Source organism: Pelobates fuscus, chromosome 5 (genome assembly GCF_036172605.1).
Source record: "Pelobates fuscus isolate aPelFus1 chromosome 5, aPelFus1.pri, whole genome shotgun sequence".
NCBI classification, from domain to species: domain Eukaryota; kingdom Metazoa; phylum Chordata; class Amphibia; order Anura; family Pelobatidae; genus Pelobates; species Pelobates fuscus.
In genome coordinates this window covers 378,594,688-378,620,573 of record NC_086321.1, presented here as the reverse complement: position 1 = coordinate 378,620,573, position 25,886 = coordinate 378,594,688, and the positions used below count along the sequence as shown (strand labels likewise).

The following is a 25,886-nucleotide window of genomic DNA, read 5'->3' as shown; positions in this document are numbered from 1 at the left end:
AATGGCAATTATATTGAAAAAAACAAGTTTTGTTTTATTGGCTTCATATTTGATATTCAGTTTGATTTTCTGCCACGTTGTTATTTAGGGAATTACTCTGTTTTTGTCCCAATCCCACAGCTCACCCTCCAATAATAATTAAAAATATATATATAGGAGCATAAATTGAAATAAACCGAAACATCTCATATTACAAACTGTTACACCATTAGTTACCAGCTATTGTTTAATGTTCCTGAACAATGGCCTTGATTTAATATTTTTAATGAAAATTTAAAAGTACTTTTTCAAAATATTAAATTATTTTAAAGAAATTACAAAAAAAATATTTCAAATAAAAAAAATCGAAATATTTAAATATTTTTATTTTCTAAATATTAAGTAATTTTAAAAGTTATCCAAAAATATTAAATAATTTGAAAATCCTTTAAATTTTTTAAATTTAGATTTTTATTGAATTTCATGCAATATAGCAGATATTCACATCAGAGTATAGTATTATCCTATCCAAGAATATTAAATCGAGGTCAATATTAGTCCATTATAAGATTTTAATGGTGGATGTCATACATTGTATTTATTTGCAATATTGTAACTCTGACATACGTTCTCTATTTTATCTCACTGTCTCGATAACAATAAATTCACCAAAGGCTGCTTTGACCTGCGATATCTGATGGTCAAAGCAGCCTTCACGGCTCAAACAGGGCCGGTTTACTAAACTGCGAACAGTCTGAGATTCAAAGTGAATTTCACATTTTAAGCCAAAATGATTAAACGTGAAACATAGCGAACTTGGAAATGTTATCCCCATTTAGTTATTTTGCCCCAAAAATTTGAGCTTTGAGATTCATTTGATCTACACCAGGGGTGGGGAACCTTCGGCTCTCCAGATGTTTTGGACTTCACCTCCCATGATGCTTTGCCAGCATTATGTGTGTAAGAGCATTATGGGGGATGTAGTCCACAACATCTGAAGAGCCGAAGGTTGCCTATCCCTGATCTACACCATTAAATTGGTGGGAGTTTATCAGGACAATCAAAATTCTAGACTAAGCTAGTCAATAAGTAAAACTTTTTCCAGCTCGGGTGCTTTGGCCTAGATTTCGATATCCCCCAGTTTATTACCAGGTTATTGTATAACCCCAGCTGTCGCCCTGTGTGATCGGTAACTGAATGAGAGCCAGATATTCTTGGACTGAGACCCATAAGTTTTTCCAGAGAAGGATATCTGAGAATCGTAGCACTTGTTGCTGCCCAGCTCCCCATTGGCTGCCCCTGTGATTTATTTACCTGTTTCTCTATTTGTGGGATATTTAAAACAATGAACGTTTAATAATAATAAATGCAGAGGGGAATGCATGCTTGCCAGCTTTGGTTCTGCATGGTTTATTTCCTCACTGCCATTAGCCTAGTTCAGGTCCAGAGGATTTGATTGAATTTTCACGCTTTGCTGAATCTCAGAATTAATGGTAAAAGCCTGGTGCAGCGAAGTGACATTCCCACTGGCTGGACATGTAGGACGTCCCCCCAAAGGGAGCTGCAGGCTCTGTGTGTTTGTGGATTCCGAGCTGACCCAGACTGTTTCCCCCCCGAGGTCCAAGTCTCCATCTGCTAATTTCTCCCATGCGTGCAGACCCCCAGCTGCGTCCCCTCTTAGCTTGGCCATTACTGTGTGATTAAGCTGCCATTAGGCGCTCTGGGACCGTACAGCTGCAGATTGCTGTAGAGCAGGGGTAAGCAACCTTCTGCACTCCAGATGTTGTGGACTACAATTCACATAATACTCTTACACCCGCAATGCTGGCAAAGCATCAGGGGAGATGTAGTCCATAACATCTGGAGTGCTGAAGGTTGCCTACCCCTGCTGTAAACTGATCCTCGGCCATACACTCATTGGCCTGTGTCACCTGCACAGCTTTTAGGGTGACTGAGGATAATGGGAGCTGCAGTTCACAAATCATTGGGTTTAGGGTTTCACAAGGGGTTTATCAGATGTACGGAACTATACTGTAACTCACCTCTGATGACGTCATTCACTTGACGAGAGAAATGTTAATTTCAGACCAAACCAGCAGACCAGGGTAAATAGCAGAGTTTCAGAATCCTTATAGTTTGGCTACTTTGGCCTGAGATTCTCTATTCTGAGATCAATGACCTATTTAGTGAGTAAATCACATCAGACTTACTGTGAATGGAGCAAAGATTGGTTTATTTTGTTGTTTATTTACTAAATAGTGGACTGCAGTGAATTGAAAACCAAACTGTAAAATCAAAGCCAATATAGCTGATCTGGAAAAATTCTCTAGCAAACAATACTCATGGCTCAGCTGCTTTAGTCTGACTTGGTTTTAATGTCACTGAATAAAGTTGTAATGTTCCTTTTATCTTTTTTCACGCAGCCGCTAACTGGATGGGGATAAAGAAAAAAAAAAATACAAAAATCCAATTTCTTATAGCACAGGGGGGACCCACGGATATATCTCTGGGAAGCTTTAACCCCTTAAGGACCAAACTTCTGGAATAAAAGGGAATCATGACATGTCACACATCTCATGTGTCCTTAAGGGGTTAAAGTGTGTCTGTAAATCTGTAAATAAAATATATACCATTCTAATAAATAAAGAATCCCCAAATATTTACAAAGATTGAAACAAAGAAACCTTTATGTCTCTGCCTTTGTTGGTTGTTCAAAAACAGCTCTGTTTGGTTTATAAAATAAGCATAAAATATGAGAATATATTAAATATAACATTTTTGCATCGTTTGAATCTTCAGGGTTTGTAGGACGTCTAAATCCATAACTCGACCTAAATTGTGTACAGGTTTCAGTAAAAATCTTTGTCATTTTTATAAGTTCCTAACTTTGGCTGAGGGTGATTTGAGTTGTGCTCTGGCAACGACTGGAGGAACACAGAGGCTGTTTAATTCTCCTTTAAGATGTCAGTGTGCTCTGTGTACGTGGCTGATGGACAGTGTGTACGTTTCACATACATCAGTTTAGTGCAACTGGCTCACATTAAATGCATTAATCTGTGAGGGCTATGTCAAGGCTACCTTGGGCAGATTAACGCATTAGCCATTCACTGTATTACTAGCCCTTTGTCTGCTTGGCCATTTGATGGTTCTGTTTGGCATGGAGGAATTAGCCTCTAGCTTATCTCTAAACAGCCTGTGGGTTTCATTGTATCTGGGCACAGGGTGTGAGAATAAAGCTCCCAAACACGCTGACCATGGGACTCCGTATCCCACGGCAACGGCCAGAGCCCCAGATGCACCAATCGGTGAGTGGCGGCAGTCCGAGAGTACCAGAGTCACATATAAAGAGAGGCGATCGTATCGACGCCAGGACATGAACAGGGGATGGTGGGGGAGATGGCGCAGGGAACCTGGAATGCTGGGAGCCTGGCACAGGCAGTGGTTATGTTAAACCTGTTGGCGCTCACAGATGCAGGTAAGACGGGTACAGCGTTTGGAAGGTTTTATTTAGGATTTCGCTTTTAGATATATATATTTTTTTGTTCTTCCTTTACGTCACCTCCTAGAAGTTCAGATCAAATCAAGTTCTTTGCTCTTCGTGGTTCGAATGACGGTGAATGTCTGCGTTGCTATTCTGGGGGCCAATGGGTTTTAACAACGTACTTTTCCAGCAGTTAAATGGTTAATGAAGGAATCGGAAACAAGATAAAGTTCACAAACTGTATCAGGTTCAGCATTAAATGATATAAAAGCGGATCTGATAAACTTCATTTCGTTTGGTTTGTTTGCTCGCAATGTGATATGATTTATTTTACTATTTTTGAGGGCAGTATTTGGGGGTAATGTGGCGCTATGTGTACCTCTTCCCGAGTACCAGAGATTAATTTGATTAAAAAAAAGCTTGAGCAATAACCATGGAAACTGCAGATTTTTCAGCCTTTTCTATATTCGTGTCTAGTGACAGTATAGAATGGTCCAATGGAATCCTGCTGGGATTATTCATTGGAATCAGAGATACAGTTAAACCCCCTGTGCCTCGTGTTAACCCTTACACGTCACTTTGGGGAAATGTAATCCAACAGCGATCTGCAGCTAAATGAAAACCAAATCGCAAAATTTAGGCCAAAAACTGTTTGAAAAAAATAATTAATTCAGCTCAACTCACAGCGTGAATATCTTAGGCTGAATTTTACAATTTGATTTAAAACTCGTAACCATTTGGTTTTAATGAATAAACCAATTTATAGGAAATGGTAACAGTAATCACATTTAGACCAACTGTGAGTTATGGCAACTGACGTCTAAGCTCACAAGTGACTCGTAAAACGTAAACAGTCAAAATGAAAAAAACAATCGGACTATTTACATCTGCCATAAATTGCTGTTTTGTTTCTTTAAAAATGAAACACACATTCCATCATTGGTTAGAATTTCTGTGCATTAACCCTTCAATGTATCAGTCCCTTTCCTTTTCTTTGAATCTGTCCAGCATCCAATAGGCTTTCTAAATGCACAATGTTTGCTGGACACAGATCACAGCTTCTTATTGTTGGACAGGGCATGAATATTGCTGCCGTGTATGCTGTATTTATAATATATAATCTTCATAAATTAACTGATTTACCCTCCGCAGCGTATGAATGCCACATACTGTATGCCAGCACTTTTCATGAACTGCCAAACAGCATGCAGAGGAGCTGTGTGTGCAGGTAGATTAGCCATGTTTTTATTTTATTTTTATTGAATATTTTATTTCAATATTTGATGAACTGGATCTGTTATTTGCTGATAGATTAATAATTAAACTTGAATAATTGTGAATTGAAAACCCAGTTGCCAATTTGTGGTTAAAATAGCCAATCCGTGACCATCAGTGATATCTTCGTATTTCTAACCCAAATGTTGGAATTCATTCTTTAATTGCCTGTAACTCACTGTTTAACAAATAAGCCCCACAATGAACATTACTTTCATTCCCTTGTGGATACAAACTAGTTACATGTGAGAGGCTGCTCTTATTGTGTCATTCAGCTCTATAAAAGGGTTTAGAATGGGAAGTGAACCGCCATTGCGTTACTAAATGGTTTATTTGCAGCGCGTCCTGTGAGAGATGTTAAATGGGTCTTTGTGAAGCGGCCAGTTGACTCCCAAAGCCAGACTGTGACTGAGCGGACATTGAGAGCTGGCTCTTTGTGCTGTCACTTAGCAGATGGAAATGAGACTGTGACTGAGAAAGGTCCAAGGACGGGATCTGTTTGTCCGGAAATAATGTGATCTGAACAATGATAAATACTGAGCGCTCATTCCCTGGGAAACCGCACTGAGACCGCCTGCAGCTAATACCCAATACAGTGACCGCCATGCCAACACACCCCCTCCTAATACACAGCGACCACCATGCCAACTTACCCCCTTCTAATACAGTGACTGCCATGCCAACACACCCCCTCCTAATACACAGCGACCGCCATGCCAACTTACCCCCTCCTAATACACAGCGACCGCCATGCCAACTTACCCCCTCCTAATACACAGCGACCGCCATGCCAACTTACACCCTCCTAATACACAGCGACCGCCATGCCAACACACCCCCTCCTAATACACAGCGACCGCCATGCCAACTTACCCCCTCCTAATACACAGCGACCGCCATGCCAACACACCCCCTCCTAATACACAGCGACCACCATGCCAACTTACCCCCTCCCAATACACAGCAACCGCCATGCCAACACACCCCCTCCTAATACACAGCGACCACCATGCCAACTTACCCCCTCCTAATACACAGTGACCGCCATGCCAACTTACCCCCTCCTAATACACAGCGACCGCCATGCCAACACACCCCCTCCTAATACACAGCGACCGCCATGCCAACTTACCCCCTCCTAATACACAGCGACCGCCATGCCAACACACCCTCTCCTAATACATAGCGACCGCCATGCCAACTTACCCCCTCCTAATACACAGCGACTGCCAAGCCAACACACCCCCTCCTAATACACAGCGACCGCCATGCCAACACACCCCCTCCTAATACACAGTGACCGCCATGCCAACTTACCCCCTCCTAATACACAGTGACCGCCATGCCAACACACCCTCTCCTAATACACAGCGACCGCCAAGCCAACACCCCCCCTCCTAATACACAGCGACCGCCATGCCAACACACCCCTTCCTAATACACAGTGACCGCCAAGCCAACACACCCCCTCCTAATACACAGCGACCGCCATGCCAACTTACCCCCTCCTAATACACAGCGACCGCCATGCCAACTTACCCCCTCCTAATACACAGTCACCGCCATGCCAACTTACCCCCTCCTAATACACAGTCACCGCCATGCCAACTTACCCCCTCCTAATACACAGCGACCGCCATGCCAACTTACCCCCTCCTAATACACAGCGACCGCCATGCCAACTTATCCTCTCCTAATACACAGCGACCGCCATGCCAACTTACCCCCTCCTAATAAACAGCGACCGCCATGCCAACTTACCCCCTCCTAATACACAGCGACCGCCATGCCAACTTACCCCCTCCTAATACACAGCGACCGCCATGCCAACTTACCCCCTCCTAATACACAGTCACCTCCATGCCAACTTACCCCCTCCTAATACACAGAGACCGCCATGCCAACTTACCCCCTCCTAATACACAGCGACCGCCATGCCAACTTACCCCCTCCTAATACACAGTCACCGCCATGCCAACTTACCCCCTCCTAATACACAGCAACCGCCATGCCAACTTACCCCCTCCTAATACACAGCGACTGCCTTGCCAACTTACCCCCTCCTAATACACAGCGACTGCCTTGCCAACTTACCCCCTCCTAATACACAGCGACCGCCATGCCAACTTACCCCCTCCTAATACACAGCGACCGCCATGCCAACACCCCCTCCTAATACACAGCGACCGCCATGCCAACTTACCCCCCCCTAATACACAGTGACCGCCATGCCAACTTACCCCCTCCTAATACACAGCGACCGCCATGCCAACTTACCCCCTCCTAATACACAGAGACCGCCATGCCAACTTACCCCCTCCTAATACACAGTCACCTCCATGTCAACTTACCCCCTCCTAATACACAGCGACCGCCATGCCAACTTACCCCCTCCTAATACACAGCGACCGCCATGCCAACTTACCCCCTCCTAATACACAGCGACCACCATGCCAACTTACCCCCTCCTAATACACAGTCACCGCCATGCCAACTTACCCGCTCCTAATACACAGCGACCGCCATGCCAACTTACCCCCTCCTAATACACAGCGACCGCCATGCCAACTTACCCCCTCCTAATACACAGTCACCTCCATGCCAACTTACCCCCTCCTAATACACAGCGACCGCCATGCCAACTTACCCCCTCCTAATACACAGCGACCGCCATGCCAACTTACCCCCTCCTAATACACAGTCACCTCCATGTCAACTTACCCCCTCCTAATACACAGCGACTGCCATGCCAACTTACCCCCTCCTAATACACAGCGACCGCCATGCCAACTTACCCCCTCCTAATACACAGCGACCACCATGCCAACTTACCCCCTCCAAATACACAGTCACCGCCATGCCAACTTACCCGCTCCTAATACACAGCGACCGCCATGCCAACTTACACCCTCCTAATACACAGCGACCGCCATGCCAACTTACACCCTCCTAATACACAGCGACCGCCATGCCAACTTACCCCCTCCTAATACACAGCGACCGCCATGCCAACTTACCCCCTCCTAATACACAGCGACCGCCATGCCAACTTACCCCCTCCTAATACACAGCGACCGCCATGCCAACTTACACCCTCCTAATACACAGCGACCACCATGCCAACGTACCCCCTCCTAATACACAGCTACCGCCATGCCAACTTACCCCCTCCTAATACAAAGCGACCGCCATGCCAATTTACCCCCTCCTAATACACAGCGACCTCCATGCCAACTTACCCCCTCCTAATACACAGTGACCGCCATGCCAACTTACCCCCTCCTAATACACAGCGACCCCCATGCCAACTTACCCCCTCCTAATACACAGTCACCTCCATGCCAACTTACCCCCTCCTAATACACAGCGACCGCCATGCCAACTTACCCCCTCCTAATACACAGCGACCGCCATGCCAACTTACCCCCTCCTAATACACAGTCACCGCCATGCCAACTTACCCCCTCCTAATACACAGCAACCGCCATGCCAACTTACACCCTCCTAATACACAGCGACCGCCATGCCAACTTACACCCTCCTAATACACAGCGACCGCCATGCCAACTTACCCCCTCCTAATACACAGCGACCGCCATGCCAACTTACCCCCTCCTAATACACAGTGACCGCCATGCCAACTTACCCCCTCCTAATACACAGCGACCGCCATGCCAACTTACCCCCTCCTAATACACAGTGACTGCCATGCCAACTTACCCCCTTCTAATACACAGCGACCTCCATGCCAACTTACCCCCTCCTAATACACAGTCACCACCATGTCAACTTACCCCCTCCTAATACACAGCGACCACCTTGCCAACTTACCCCCTCCTAATACACAGCGACCACCATGCCAACTTACCCCTCCTAATACACAGCGACCGCCATGCCAATTACCCCCTCCTAATACACAGTCACCGCCATGCCAACTTACCCCCTCCTAATACACAGCGACCGCCATGCCAACACACCCCCTCCTAATACACAGCGACCGCCATGCCAACTTACCCCCTCCTAATACACAGTGACCGCCATGCCAACTTACCCCCTCCTAATACACAGCGACCGCCATGCCAACTTACCCCCTCCTAATACACAGCGACCGCCATGCCAACTTACCCCCTCCTAATACACAGTCACCTCCATGTCAACTTACCCCCTCCTAATACACAGCGACCGCCATGCCAACTTACCCCCTCCTAATACACAGCGACCGCCATGCCAACTTACCCCCTCCTAATACACAGCGACCACCATGCCAACTTACCCCCTCCTAATACACAGTCACCGCCATGCCAACTTACTCGCTCCTAATACACAGCGACCGCCATGCCAACTTACCCCCTCCTAATACACAGCGACCGCCATGCCAACTTACCCCCTCCTAATACACAGTCACGTCCATGCCAACTTACCCCCTCCTAATACACAGCGACCGCCATGCCAACTTACCCCCTCCTAATACACAGCGACCGCCATGCCAACTTACCCCCTCCTAATACACAGTCACCTCCATGTCAACTTACCCCCTCCTAATACACAGCGACCGCCATGCCAACTTACCCCTCCTAATACACAGCGACCGCCATGCCAACTTACCCCCTCCTAATACACAGCGACCACCATGCCAACTTACCCCCTCCTAATACACAGTCACCGCCATGCCAACTTACCCGCTCCTAATACACAGCGACCGCCATGCCAACTTACACCCTCCTAATACACAGCGACCGCCATGCCAACTTACACCCTCCTAATACACAGCGACCGCCATGCCAACTTACCCCCTCCTAATACACAGCGACCGCCATGCCAACTTACCCCCTCCTAATACACAGCGACCGCCATGCCAACTTACCCCCTCCTAATACACAGCGACCGCCATGCCAACTTACACCCTCCTAATACACAGCGACCACCATGCCAACGTACCCCCTCCTAATACACAGCTACCGCCATGCCAACTTACCCCCTCCTAATACAAAGCGACCGCCATGCCAATTTACCCCCTCCTAATACACAGCGACCTCCATGCCAACTTACCCCCTCCTAATACACAGTGACCGCCATGCCAACTTACCCCCTCCTAATACACAGCGACCCCCATGCCAACTTACCCCCTCCTAATACACAGTCACCTCCATGCCAACTTACCCCCTCCTAATACACAGCGACCGCCATGCCAACTTACCCCCTCCTAATACACAGCGACCGCCATGCCAACTTACCCCCTCCTAATACACAGTCACCGCCATGCCAACTTACCCCCTCCTAATACACAGCAACCGCCATGCCAACTTACACCCTCCTAATACACAGCGACCGCCATGCCAACTTACACCCTCCTAATACACAGCGACCGCCATGCCAACTTACCCCCTCCTAATACACAGCGACCGCCATGCCAACTTACCCCCTCCTAATACACAGTGACCGCCATGCCAACTTACCCCCTCCTAATACACAGCGACCGCCATGCCAACTTACCCCCTCCTAATACACAGTGACTGCCATGCCAACTTACCCCCTTCTAATACACAGCGACCTCCATGCCAACTTACCCCCTCCTAATACACAGTCACCACCATGTCAACTTACCCCCTCCTAATACACAGCGACCACCTTGCCAACTTACCCCCTCCTAATACACAGCGACCACCATGCCAACTTACCCCTCCTAATACACAGCGACCGCCATGCCAATTACCCCCTCCTAATACACAGTCACCGCCATGCCAACTTACCCCCTACTAATACACAGCGACCACCATGCCAACTTTCTCCTCCTAATACACAGTCACGTCATGCCAGGACAGGTACCTCTCACCTCCTAATACACAGACATCAGGACACGTACCTCTCACCCCCTCCTAATACACAGACATCAGGACACGTACCTCTCACCCCCTCCTAATACACAGACATCAGGACACGTACCTCTCACCTCCTCCTAATACACAGACAGCAGGACACCTACCGCTCACCTCCTCCTAATACACAGACATCAGGACACCTACCTCTCACCTCCTCCTAATACACAGACACCAGGACACCTACCTCTCACCTCCTCCTAATACACAGACATCAGGACACCTACCTCTCACCTCCTCCTAATACACAGACATCAGGACACCTACCTCTCACCTCCTCCTAATACACAGACATCAGGACACCTACCTCTCACCTCCTCCTAATACATAGACATCAGGACACCTACCTCTCACCTCCTCCTAATACACAGACATCAGGACACCTACCTCTCACCTCCTCCTAATACACAGACATCAGGACACCTACCTCTCACCTCCTCCTAATACACAGACATCAGGACACCTACCTCTCACCTCCTCCTAATACACAGACATCAGGACACCTACCTCTCACCTCCTCCTAATACACAGACATCAGGACACGTACCTCTCACCTCCTCCTAATACACAGACATCAGGACACGTACCTCTCACCTCCTCCTAATACACAGACATCAGGACACTTACCTCTCACCTCCTAATACACAGACATCAGGACACCTACCTCTCACCTCCTCCTAATACACAGACATCAGGACACCTACCTCTCACCTCCTCCTAATACACAGACATCAGGACACTTACCTCTCACCTCCTCCTAATACACAGACATCAGGACACGTACGTCGCACCTCCTCCTAATACACAGACATCAGGACACCTACCTCTCACCTCCTCCTAATACACAGACATCAGGACACGTACCTCTCACCTCCTCCTAATACACAGACATCAGGACACCTACCTCTCACCTCCTCCTAATACACAGACATCAGGGCACGTACCTCTCACCCCCTCCTAATACACAGACATCAGGACACTTACCTCTCACCTCCTAATACACAGACATCAGGACACGTACCTCTCACCTCCTCCTAATACACAGACATCAGGACACGTACCTCTCACCCCCTCCTAATACACAGACATCAGGACACATACCTCTCACCTCCTAATACACAGACATCAGGACACCTACCTCTCACCTCCTCCTAATACACAGACATCAGGACACCTACCTCTCACCTCCTCCTAATACACAGACATCAGGACACCTACCTCTCACCTCCTCCTAATACACAGACATCAGGACACCTACCTCTCACCTCCTCCTAATACACAGACATCAGGACACCTACCTCTCACCTCCTCCTAATACACAGACATCAGGACACGTACCCCTTCCACTGTCCTAATAAACAGACATCAGGATACGTACCTTTCTCTTTTTAATACACAAATATCAGGATACATCTTCTCTTGTAGAGGTAAGTTCCCCATAATTTTCACATAAAGGATTTTGAATCCCCTGTAATATATTATAATTTTCCTTTTACAGCTCACAAGTCAGACCTGAGCAGTGAAGCCTCTGGAGCTGTAATCAATCATTCCTCCATGCTCATCCATCGTCTGCAGGAGCTCCTACAGAATGGTAACTCCAGTGACACCACCCTGAGGGTCCACACCACCAACTCCGATGAGGTGAAGATCATACACGCCCATCAGCTTCTCCTCAGCCTACAGAGCGATATCTTCGAGGGGCTTCTGCTAAACCAGAGCGTGCTGACATTACAGGAGCCCGCAGACTGCGCTGTTTTATTTGAGAAATTCCTCAGGTGATAATGTAATAGTAAATATAAGTCATGTGTGATAACTGCTTCCATGTGTTGAGAATAAAAATCTTGGAGGGGATACTTCTTAGTCCTCAGAGTTCTTTTGCATTGCTGTAACCTGGGCAATCTACAGCGTGTTTGACACCTGCCCAAGCAGAGTGGACAATTTCGTGACAGAGTCCTAGATTATGGGTGTCAGGCCTGTCTTTGCTTTGGTGACAGTTCGGACACTGAGATGACAAGTGGAACAGATGTTACAGAGAGAAAAGACATAAAGAGACAATTCCCAGAAAATAACTTATCAATGGGTCCAGCAACACATTCTGTAATGTGTTCTTTAAATTAATTAAATAATAGGCAACATCGAACGCGTACACTGTATACATCTTTATTAATAGATCACACCCTACAGTCTGTTAATAAATACTGTGAAATCTACATGGTGAGTAAATTTTGGGGCTAACACATGGCTGTGGTGGCTAATGTTTGCCATTCCAGCCGTGACGGAGTAAAAGTTCACTGATGATTAGCCTGATGGATAGGAACGTTTTCTATTTCCTTCATAGATCAGAACACGAGTCCTACTGATATGTGCAATGTATATTTTTACAATAATTTGCAGAATTGAGATTGAGAGAGATTGTTTCACGTATTTTGTTTTTGTTTTTTTAGGTACTTTTATTGTGGTGAGATTTCTGTCCATTTGAACCAAGCTGTCCCTCTTCACCGTTTGGCCAGCAAATATCACGTCTCAGCCCTACAGAGAGGAGTCTCTGAATATATGAAAACCCATCTGGCCAGTGAGTCAACACAAGGCCATGTGGTTAGCTGGTACCACTATGCGTTAAAGATGGGCGATGAGGGCCTGCAGGAGAGTTGCCTGAAGTTCTTGGCATGGAACCTGTCCACCGTTATAAGTAGCAGTGAGTGGGTGACTGTGAGTGATGACCTCATGGTGTCTCTACTCCAGCGCTCTGATCTGGTACTGCAGAATGAAATAGAGTTATTTAGTGCAGTAGAGGAATGGATCAGCAAGAACAATCCTGATGTACCCATTATTGACAAGGTTCTGCGGTCTATCCGATATGCCATGATCTCTCCAAGTCAACTTTTTCAGATTCAGAAACAGTCCACGGTGTTGGCTACTTATCACAGCTCTGTGCAAGATCTCTTGTTCCAGGCCTTCCAGTTCCACTCAGCTTCCCCACTGCACTTTGCCAAATATTTTGATGTTAACTGCAGCATGTTTGTGCCTCGGAATTATCTGTCTTCCTCATGGGGGTCACAGTGGATCATTAACAATCCTGCCAGGGATGACAGAAGCCTTAGTTTTCAGACCCAGCTCGGGCCCAGCAACCACGACTCTACTAAGAAAATCACGTGGAATGCTCTTTTTTCTCCACGCTGGCTTCCCGTCAGCTTGCGCCCTGTCTACTCAGAGTCTGTGTCTGGTGCCTCTCAATCCAATCGTCTAGATGAAGGGAAACCTCGGCTGGTGGTGACCTCAGCAATGAGTGGCCTGGAATTTGCAGGGGTCACCTTCCAGAAGACTGTCTTGGTTGGTGTTAGGAGACAGCAGGGCAAGGTGTTTGTGAAGCATGTCTACAACGTCCACCAAAGTACAGATGAAGTGTCTGACTTCTTAGTACATGCTGACCTTCAGAAACGGACTTCAGAATATCTGATAGACAACTCCCTGCATCTGCACATCATCATTAAACCAATCTACCACTCTTTAATTAAAGCAAAGTGAGATGCTGATGTATGAAAAAAAACCAATAAAAGTATTTTGAATGGATCCATAAAGAATCTGAAATGTATTGTGACCAGAGCAACATTTGAAACACGTTGATCTCTGCAATCATTCTATCTTGGCCAGAAGTACCAGAGAACTCTTCACACAGCAAAGTAGCATAACTCAGAGACACCATCTAACCACAAAAACTTAATTACAGCCACTTTTAGGGACAAAAAACACCCCACCCCATACAACAAGAACACAGAACTGATTTACGAAACATTTGTTGAGTTGTTTATTGTGTAACATATAAACTATATATTTTTTAGAAATCGAATCAGTTATCTGCTCAAGGTTTCCTTACTTTCCAAACTCTTAACCCTTCAGCCCATGTAATTCCATAGAGCACTGTTTGTTTCGCCCACTGTGTGTATGTTTTTAAATTTTGTATGTGTTCAGTGTAGACAAAGTATGCAATTCTCACGTTTTCACAGCCTGCCCCGGAACTGTACGGAGTGTCCAAAATAGGTTTAGACAAAACATTAAAAAGAGAAAGAAGAAATAAAATAAAACGTAGAACACACAACCTTGTAGCATTAATATTAGTCTATAATAGAAATGCAAAAAACTACTACAACTGGATCAAGTGGGGATAGAGGGACTCAGAACAGTTGAGTGGAAGAAAATAAGGGAGAACAGCTGGACAAAAGACATGATTTGGGAGAATATCAAGAAAGGAATATCTTACATTGTAAGCATCTAACTGTAAATAAAACAGTCTTTGTGTTCTAATGTTTTTGTTTTCTGACCTCTTTTTCTCCAAATCAGTTGGATTCCTCTGAGCCCTGTATAGGTAGGTGAGCCTTGGGTTGTGAAGGGTCCTTCAATATTTGGACCAGAACGTCATATTCATAGAACCTCAAGCAGCTGCCCATAACTACAAACTGTTTCCTACAGAATAACTGCCTGAGGGTAACCAAATAAACATTGGGAAGAGTCTAACGAAGGTGTTTTGCAGAATTTATTTTGCTAGATTTTACATTACACATGAAGAATGGGCTACTAATATCATGTACGTAACTTGGCCCTTGTCAAATTAACCTGAGATAATGATCAGGCCGTGGTAACAATGTCTGCCTACAAGCATGTTTTCAGTAATTTTGTAGAATGACTCTTGTTTTCTTTAGTAATTTGCCTTTGTTCACTTGTATTCTGTCTGTCCGTCTGTCTGTCACATCTATCTATCTAACCCATTGTTATTACACCCCACACAGGTTTCTGGAAATATATATGCTTGGAACATAAATGAGGACTCCTAGAATCCAGCGATATTGGGATTTCTAAGAAACCTGTTTGAAGACTCATTGCACACACAGGTTTATGGTTGGACTTAGAATATACAGTGGGACAGAAGAGCACAATGAATAATGTGGTCAAATCTAAAAGCGTTACTTTTATTGGTAGTGTATCCTAAACAATATCATTAGAGATTCATAGTGAATTAAGTTTAAAGGCAAAGATATTAATATTAATAATCACTGTTATAGAATCTATAGTGTCTAAAACAATTAATAAAAGGCACCTGTTAGGAGGCCGTTCGGAGCAGACTGTTCAACTTTGAATTTTTCTCCCCTGTTCTCTTTACTAAACACTTCATTTTGTACCTGCATATTTAGACTTTTATTAATTAACCAGGGGATCTGGGTACTAGGCTGCCCCCTATTGTCAGAATGTTATTATTACACTGTCTCTATTCCTTTGCCCTCGTTGTATCACTTTGAACCGAGTGCTATTATTACTGAGTATTGATTATGATGACCCCTAGGGTTTGAGTCGAGAACTACATTTGTCGTCTGTTTTTTTTTCTTTTCAGACATTATTGGTGAATAGCTGTGCTAAATGAGAATGACTTAAATAGTTTACCAACAGATGGCTTTTATTAATTAGTATTAGAAACGATAGATTTTTTTTCCCTATAACAACGGTTAATAATATTGTTACTGTTTGCCTTTTGAACTTTGTTCACTATAAATCTCTAATTATATTTTGGGATAGAATACCAATAAAAGTTACGTTTTACATTTTACCTCATAATTCATTGTGCTTTTTGTTTTTTTAAAGAGGGCTTTAAAGTGATTCTTTAGGAATGTATGAAAAAAATTGTAAAACCAACCCCAAAGCATTCTTTTTTGAATCTCTTAAATTTGTTTATAATTCTTTATTTTATTGTGCAGGAAATGTACAAAGCATCAAGCAATGCCACAACAGCGATTGCAAGCGTAATGGTCAGTTGTTTGGCATATTGTAACAGTGCATATTTTATGTATTAAAGGACCACTATAGTGCCAGGAAAACATACTCGTTTTCCTGGCACTATAGGGCCCTGAGGGTGCCCCCACCCTCAGGGACCCCCTCCCGCCGGGCTCTGGGGAGAGGAAAGGGGTTAAAACTTGCCTTTCTCCAGCGCCAGGCGGGGAGCTCTTCTCCTCCGATCCTCCTCCTCTCCTCCCTTTCGTCTGAATGCGCATGCGCGGCAAGAGCTGCGTGCGCATTCAGCCGGTCTCATAGGAAAGCATTATCAATGCTTTCCTATGGACGCTTGCGTGCTCTCACTGTGATTTTCACAGTGAGAAGCACGCAAGCGCCTCTAGCGGCTGTCAATGAGACAGCCACTAGAGGATTTGAGGGCTAAAAAAATGGGTTAACCCTAGCTGGACCTGGCACCCAGACCACTTCATTAAGCTGAAGTGATCTGGGTGCCTAGAGTGGTCCTTTAATGTAGGTTTAGTAAGAGTGGTACCAATGTGTCCGCTAAGAGATAAGACAGACGAGTTATTCATTTAGTCTTAACAAGCTGGTAATATTGAGCTATTATATAGTTAGGTATATATCACAGGCTAGGTGACAGGCTATGAATATGCATCTAGATTGGCATTATGTCTCAGTATTACACTAGGGTAGGCTGTCTAGACTATTAGGATTAAGATTATTATGTGAAATCAGACTAAACATGTGCTCATCACGTAAAGGTTACAAGTTCTATGACGTTAACCTGAGTAGAAGTGGGGAACATTTGGGGAGAAATATGACTGTAGCATCCCGCTGGAGGGAGGGGGGCACATAGGGTTGTTGCTTGAGCTAGAAAAGGGTACTTACATATATAACTCCACCCATAGTGTTATACAGTGACCCAATCGTCCTTGCCAATAAACATAGAGTGGTTCCTAATCACCACTCCCTCTCACCTCCCCCCTCGTCATAAAAATCATATCTTTCCAATGCCCGCCATCAGCCGACCTTATCCACGCTCGATGGGCACGAGACCTCAGGCAACCTAATGTTAAACCTTTGAAGCAGGGGAGGTTGAGACCTTAAAAACTTGTTCATCTCATTTCATATACTTAAACGTAACCTCAAACTCAATTGGCAAGGACATACCCCCGCTAGCTGTGTAAAAATATACTAATAGGGCGAGCGGGAGGGAAGCTGTTTTCTGGCCCGAATCCCAAGTGGCACTGAGGTAAGACCTCCCCCACACTAATTTACACAGAACATAATCCCACACACAGACTCTTTCCCAACCAATCCCATGCATCTATCCCCACACTCCTACACGTGCCCTTGTCCGCTTAGCTCCCCAGGGCCTTATTCAGCACAGCTGAACATGCTGCTCTCTGAATCCTGCCAGGGATCTGTGGTAAAAGCCCCAGGCCATCGGGTGTTTTATTCATGTCGTTCAGCCTATTCCCGAGACAGGTAAGTTCATAGCATGCAGGTGGTATTCGCCAGGAGTGAGAGCGTAGGACTGCTCGGGGGTACCCTTGGCCTATCCCGTTGGAACTCGGGTTACACCTGTCCCCACAGACAACTCTTCACAAACAGAGGATCTATCAGAGGACGTGGGTCTCCGTCACTCAGGGGCTGAACTGCTGCAGGTAACCAACCCACCTTATTTTCTAATGCCTATTGCTGACTGGTAGCCCATTTATTCCCACAGTGGTCTCTCCTCACTCAGGATCCTTGGGTCCTTTTCTCCCCTTATCAGGTTTTAGGCTGTTTTTGTGGACTATTCCTAGAATAATTGCCTTTGGGCTCTGTCTCCCACTGTCGACCTGCACTGGTTTTTGCCATACTGTCTGTGTGACCCCCTGCCTCTGTTAGACTCTGTTACTCTATGCCTGCACTGATATAAGCCTCTCAGACTCCCCTTGTGTGCCCTGAAGGACTGCTTGAGGATGAGTGACCCCCCATAACCTAACTGTGACTAACACTGGGTACCTGCTCCCGTACCCTGACCGTGACTTACACTGGGTACCTGCTCCCATACCCTGACCGTGACTAACACTGGGTACCTGCTCCCATACCCTGACCGTGACTAACACTGGGTACCTGCTCCCATACCCTGACCGTGACTAACACTGGGTACCTGCTCCCGTACCCTGACCGTGACTAACACTAGGTACCTGCTCCCGTACCCTGACCGTGACTTACACTGGGTACCTGCTCCCGTACCCTGACCGTGACTAACCCTGGGTACCTGCTCCCGTACCCTGACCGTGACTAACACTGGGTACCTGCTCCCGTACCCTGGCCAGGACTAACACTGGGTTCCTGCCCCCGTACCCTGACCGTGACTAACACTAGGTACCTGCTCCCGTACCCTGACCGTGACTAACACTGGGTACCTGCTCCCGTACCCTGACCGTGACTAACACTGGGTACCTGCCCCCGTACCCTGACCGTGACTAACACTAGGTACCTGCTCCCGTACCCTGACTAACACTGGGTACCTGCTCCCATATCCTAACCGTGACTTACACTAGGTACCTGCTCCCGTACCCTGACCGTGACTTACACTAGGTACCTGCTCCCGTACCCTGACCGTGACTAACACTGGGTACCTGCTCCCGTACCCTGACTGTGACTAACCCTGGGTACCTGCTCCCATATCCTAACCGTGACTAACACTGGGTACCTGCTCCCATATCCTAACCGTGACTAACACTGGGTACCTGCTCCCGTACCCTGACCGTGACTAACACTAGGTACCTGCTTCCGTACCCTGACCGTGACTTACACTAGGTACCTGCTCCCGTACCCTGACCGTGACTAACACTGGGTACCTGCTCCCGTACCCTGACTGTGACTAACCCTGGGTACCTGCTCCCATATCCTAACCGTGACTAACACTGGGTACCTGCTCCCATATCCTAACCGTGACTAACACTGGGTACCTGCTCCCATATCCTAACCGTGACTAACACTGGGTACCTGCTCCCATATCCTAACCGTGACTAACACTAGGTACCTGCTTCCGTACCCTGACCGTGACTAACCCAGGGTACATGCTCCCGTACTCTGACTGTGACCAACACTGGGTACCTGCTCCCGTGCCCTGGCCAGTACTAACACTGGGTACCTGCTCCCATATCCTAACCGTGACTAACACTGGGTACCTGCTCCCATATCCTAACCGTGACTAACACTGGGTACCTGCTCCCATATCCTAACCGTGACTAACACTGGGTACCTGCTCCCGTACCCTGACCGTGACTAACACTAGGTACCTGCTTCCGTACCCTGACCGTGACTAACCCAGGGTACATGCTCCCGTACTCTGACTGTGACCAACACTGGGTACCTGCTCCCGTGCCCTGGCCAGTACTAACACTGGGTACCTGCTCCTGTACCCTGACTGTGACTAACACTGGGTACCTGCTCCCATATCCTAACTGTGACTAACACTGGGTACCTGCTCCCGTACCCTTACCGTGACTAGCACTGGGTACCTGCTCCCGTACCCTGACCGTGACTAACACTGGGTACCTGCTCCCGTACCCTGGCCAGGACTAACACTGGGTTCCTGCCCCCGTACCCTGGCCAGGACTAACATTGGGTACCTGCTCCCATACCCTGACCGTGACTAACACTGGGTACCTGCTCCCGTACCCTGGCCAGGACTAACACTGGGTACCTGCTCCCGTACCCTGACCGTGACTAACACTGGGTACCTGCTCCCGTACCCTGGCCTGGACTAACACTGGGTACCTGCTCCCATATCCTAACCGTGACTTACACTAGGTACCTGCTCCCGTACCCTGACCGTGACTTACACTAGGTACCTGCTCCCGTACCCTGACCGTGACTAACACTGGGTACCTGCTCCCGTACCCTGACTGTGACTAACCCTGGGTACCTGCTCCCATATCCTAACCGTGACTAACACTGGGTACCTGCTCCCATATCCTAACCGTGACTAACACTGGGTACCTGCTCCCGTACCCTGACCGTGACTAACACTAGGTACCTGCTTCCGTACCCTGACCGTGACTTACACTAGGTACCTGCTCCCGTACCCTGACCGTGACTAACACTGGGTACCTGCTCCCGTACCCTGACTGTGACTAACCCTGGGTACCTGCTCCCATATCCTAACCGTGACTAACACTGGGTACCTGCTCCCATATCCTAACCGTGACTAACACTGGGTACCTGCTCCCATATCCTAACCGTGACTAACACTAGGTACCTGCTCCCGTACCCTGACCGTGACTAACACTAGGTACCTGCTTCCGTACCCTGACCGTGACTAACCCAGGGTACATGCTCCCGTACCCTGACTGTGACCAACACTGGGTACCTGCTCCCGTGCCTGTGACCAACACTGGGTACCTGCTCCCGTGACTGTGACTAACACTGGGTACCTGCTCCCATATCCTAACTGTGACTAACACTGGGTACCTGCTCCCGTACCCTTACCGTGACTAGCACTGGGTACCTGCTCCCGTACCCTGACCGTGACTAACACTGGGTACCTGCTCCCGTACCCTGGCCAGGACTAACACTGGGTTCCTGCCCCCGTACCATGGCCAGGACTAACATTGGGTACCTGCTCCCATACCCTGACCGTGACTAACACTGGGTACCTGCTCCCGTACCCTGGCCAGGACTAACACTGGGTACCTGCTCCCGTACCCTGACCGTGACTAACACTGGGTACCTGCTCCCGTACCCTGGCCTGGACTAACACTGTAACACTGGGTACCAGTAGCCACAGTTTAGAGTGGACACTAGTCACTGCTGAGACAGTTGGCACCGAGGAGCTGTTTTCACGTGTTTTCAACATTTGTGCTTTCGAAATGTAAGTATATTATTTTGTTTCTTTATAACTATAACTTGTTAACCCAAACTTTTATAAAATCCATGGATGGATCCACAAGGAGAATGCAGGTTGTCCCATTTTATGATTATTAATATTTATCACGGGAAGGGTAGTGGCATACTTTTTATTTTAATTCTTATTTCAATAAATGTAAATCCTTAACAGTTTTTTAATATTCAAATCCCCATGACAGCCTATAGTATCTGTGTTTCGTTATTACTTACATTTGTTCTTTATCGTTACAGCAGTTTGCAATAATTGCTGCATCTATAGACCCCCCTTATTTTGGATTCATTCAATACATTTCATTCACTGTTCAGTGGATAGACCCAGTATTGTAGCAACTGTATATAATTAATGGGGATATATTAAAACATTTCCCCATGGTATATTTCTAGAACATCCTTTTATTAAAATCACTTTGCAAAATAAATTGACAGTACATTACCGTAATCACAGGAAATATAGAGTGGGGGGTTGTTTACTAAATTATTTTAGTTTTTTTGGCATTTATTTTAACTCTTTTAATTTCCTGTATTTTAGGTTGGTTTTAATTGTTTGAAAATATGGCTAGGCCCTGTAGCAGCCAATGGATGGACGGTAAAAATGTTTCGTTTGTTAGAGAATTTTTGTTGCAAAGTACCTTTGGTTCTCTGATTTTTTTTTTTTTTTGTTTTGTTACTGCCTTTTCAGAGCACCAGACGGCAAAGCCAAATATCTGCTGGTGATCAGCGAAAAGGAAAGGAACCACCTGGTACCTTAAAACACTGCCCGTGCTTGATTTGTATATATGTATGCGTATAATTATCTCCATGGTGACTGAACCAGTTTTTGCATTTTATAAAAGCTCACATTATTTTTTCAACATGTTCCACTACCCTCTGGCAGTCTGATAAGAGCCGATAAGTTCTATTTGAGTTTATTTTCCATTCTCTATAACACTGCTTTGATACATGTCTGCTATCACCTCTCCCCTGTGTAGGAAGCACTGTAACCTAACAGGACAGTTCTTCTATTTTAACACCATCAGAGCGATCTTACAGTCAAATCTCGAGTCTTCTCAATTCTTTTGAGACTTGGCTGTCAGAGCGCTCTGATTGTTTGGCTTACTAACCAACCAATCAGAGAGCTCTTGGTCATATTGCAATACGCTTTGCGATAGCTATCACAGGTATCAGGGTTCATACTGCGGTGAGCCCTCCATGGGTCAACATGGATTATTTTTTATTGCGCCACATTTTTATTTTTATTTTTTTATTCGATAGGGCCTGTTTTATTTTAATTAGTGGCATCAGTTATTATAGATTTTTAATTGCCCTCTTTTGGGGCTGAAGAGCAGAAGATTTAGAAGAAAGAAAACGTTACAGATTTTAGATTTATTGACAACACCCTCCTAACTATTTTTAGGGTGTGGTGGGATAGGTACAGACTTCATTTTAGTGGGGTGGCTTGGGTTTTGGGGACCCCAACATTATTACAATATAAATAATTTAATGATTACTTCATACAATTAATGTTCACAAAGATCCAGTCTTCTTCTTATCTTCCCTTGAAAATATTTAGAATAATCTAGTTCACTGGGCATCATACCCAATACTTATGTTGGGTCACTACCTTTACAGAGGAAACGTCTGTAGCCGTTTCAGAGACCGATGTGTGTACTGCTGCTGCTTCATTGTCAGTGGAAGTATCACGGGACGTAGAATCATCACCGTACGGGTATTTTGGATATTTGTTATCAATATTGTTAGGCCATTCGTTCTTTAAAGAGAAACAATAAAAGTGTGTCAACTGCTCACACTAATGTGAGAAATTTGAAACACACAGAGGTCAGAGTGGTGGTTCCAGATCCACCAATTAAGGGCTTGTACCCGGTTTGAAGTATTGAAGAAAAATTTGAGTCTCAATAACAAGAGAGGGATTCTAAGCTGTTTTAAATACAATTAATAGAATAATAATATATGTAGTGACTACACCAAAAGGCACTGAACCATTTAGGACCACAAAATAAGTCCACTGATATATAGCGTGATATAGGGTATGAATTCAAAATCCACAAAGTGGCTCAATATAAATGAAAATAACTTTATTAGTAAATTGAGAAAGAGAGAGAACACTTTAAATGGAATGTAATTGATAGGACTCAATACAATATATCAATATTCTATAGATACTATATACCACTAGGCAATGAAGGGGTAAACTGCAGCCTTAGAAAAAAATGTAGTGGGTAAATCCCCAGAGATACAAAAAGCTCCACTTGCTTACTCCTAAATGGAGAGCCTAAGGAAATAACTATATGACTCCTATATTGAACACCTTCAAGGGTGTACTAAGCTGTCCTTAATGCTGTATAGTGAGAGGGAAAATCCCCCAATAAAGCAAGACAGCCTGTAACAAAGGAGAATAAAGAAAGAGAGCTTATATCGCTGTAACTCCTAAGAGAAACACCTTCAAGGGTGTTCTATGCTGTCCCTACATGGAAAAGAAGGAGGAAAAACAAACGGACTGTCTGCAGCTAAACTCCCTTCAAAGCAAGTAAAACAGTGCTTAAAAAATAAACAAATCAAACAACTAGTGCTACCATAAATGTGAAAAAGTAAACAAAACGACGCGCGTTTCGGTGCGTCTGATGCACCTTCGTCAATGAAAACGTTATGATTTCTCAATTAACGGAGTATTATTAATAAAACCAGCAGAAAGCAAACAGCAGATAAATAAAGTAGAGGTTACCAGTGCCTTCTGCCTATGCACATTTAAACAACAGGAGGTTTTTAGTTTCACTCCAACGTTCATTAAATTGTAAGCTCTCCTACCCAGTAAGAAAAACCTCTTGCCGAGTCCTACACTAACAATTCACCTATTCTCCCCCTCCCCCCCCTTCCCATTCTCCTGGCACCAGAATAGGTAAGTGAAAATAAGCCGGTTGGGGAAATGTCTGCCCTCCCTCGCAGGTCCTTGATCACAGTTGCCTACCAGACAGATGTGTGCTACCTGAAGCATTTAATTAATATATTAGATCTTAACTAGGACATTTCCGATCAGAATATCGTCATATATTCAGAATACAAAATAATTTCGAATTGCTCATAGTGACACCGCTCATATATATCCCAATCTAAATTCCATATTCAGATTTTATCCCAGCCAAGACTAATGGCAATATATTTTAATTAGTCTGCAATGATTAATATAAGTGTACATGTGCCCAGATGTCACTCAACAACATAAAATAGTTTCCAGCGAAGTGCGTCGGGGTCAGAGAACTGTGGTGACTATATTGGAGACGTCCACAGTTTACTGTAGAATCATTCTACACACAGACTACGTCTGCTTAAGCTAAAGATATTCTTAGTAAAGTCTCACAAACACCTGCTGCTTTTTTTTTCCTTTTTCAATACATAGTTTACTCAAAGTTCACACAATATTACATAGTTTTCACGGACGCATTATAGGAACAAAAATAGGTGATTTAGTCCTAGGAGATATCAGAAAATACTGACAAATGTTCCCTAACCTATTACACTCTTGTCTGAGCGATGCTTTGCAGCTTTTAGAAAATACGGTCTCGCTCAGCTGATCCCCAGAATAATTCATCTGCCACTGAGCTAATTTTGCAATAGAAGAATGGTAAAAAAAAAAAAAAAACTCACACTGATAAAGAAAAAAAATCCCAGAATTTACAAAAATTAAACCACAAACAGAACCTCTAGGCCCCACTGTAGCAGTTATGGAGTCACAGTACGTTTTCCTTCTCTTGTTCGCTGAAGTAGAAATCAGTAATTGGGAGCCAATAAGAAGCATTGGATTGAACGAGGAGACTGGTGGATGCATGGGGTAAATCTTGACGTTGGGAAAAAATTGCATTTAGGGGATCCCTGAATCTAGAAAAAGGCAGAAGAACACTATAGCGTTAGCAGAGTGTTTGTACTCCTAATGCTAGGGTTTCTTAAAAAGGGGGAATTTACTAACAAGCGGAAACATTGAGCATCATTTTAAAGCTGAATAATAGTCTTAGATTAATACAAGGATTTTACTGTCAAATACGGCACCCAAAAATATACCCAAGGCGGCCAGTGCCAGGCCCTCATGGGTTATGTACACAAAATAGTAGGTAAGTGTGCTGAAATAGGCGCTTTTAAATATTGAACAGAAGAGATACTGTGTCAGCAGCTACAACATAGATATAGGAACTCTCCTTCCTATAGAAGTATATGTGAAAGCAAAGCACACAGAAGTGAAAAAAAATAAAATTAATCAATAAGTCACCCCTAGTGTGTAATTGGAGCGCTTCATATAATACAAACGTACCCCTAGGGGTTAACACCGTATACAGTATATAGGCAGTATATCCCAATATACAAATCTGAAACAGGAAACTCATATAGTGCAATATTGTAGTAACTTATATTATAGCACTATCTATGGTGTTACAAATACACAGTGATCCCACTCACATGGGCCAGAGCCGCTCAGGATAGGCTCAAATCGCTTGAATATGTGTTATGCAATTCTGTTTAATACAACAACCAGCATCTTGGTGGCCGGCTAGCATTGATATCACAGGATAAGAACCTGGATGAACAGGAATACCCAGAGAAGA

The 25,886-nt window shown here is 45.2% G+C and overlaps 1 protein-coding gene across 1 annotated transcript; it reads left to right on the top strand.

Moving 5' to 3' along the window:
- Window positions 1–3,286: 3,286 nt before the first annotated feature.
- On the top strand, window positions 3,287–14,862 carry LOC134610464 (BTB/POZ domain-containing protein 17). Its single transcript, XM_063453430.1, has 3 exons — window positions 3,287–3,454; window positions 12,110–12,386; window positions 13,056–14,862. Exons 1-3 carry the CDS (start codon window positions 3,364–3,366, stop codon window positions 14,134–14,136), a joined length of 1,449 nt encoding a protein of 482 aa, XP_063309500.1. The 5' UTR covers window positions 3,287–3,363; the 3' UTR covers window positions 14,137–14,862.
- The last annotated feature ends 11,024 nt before the right edge of the window (window positions 14,863–25,886 follow it).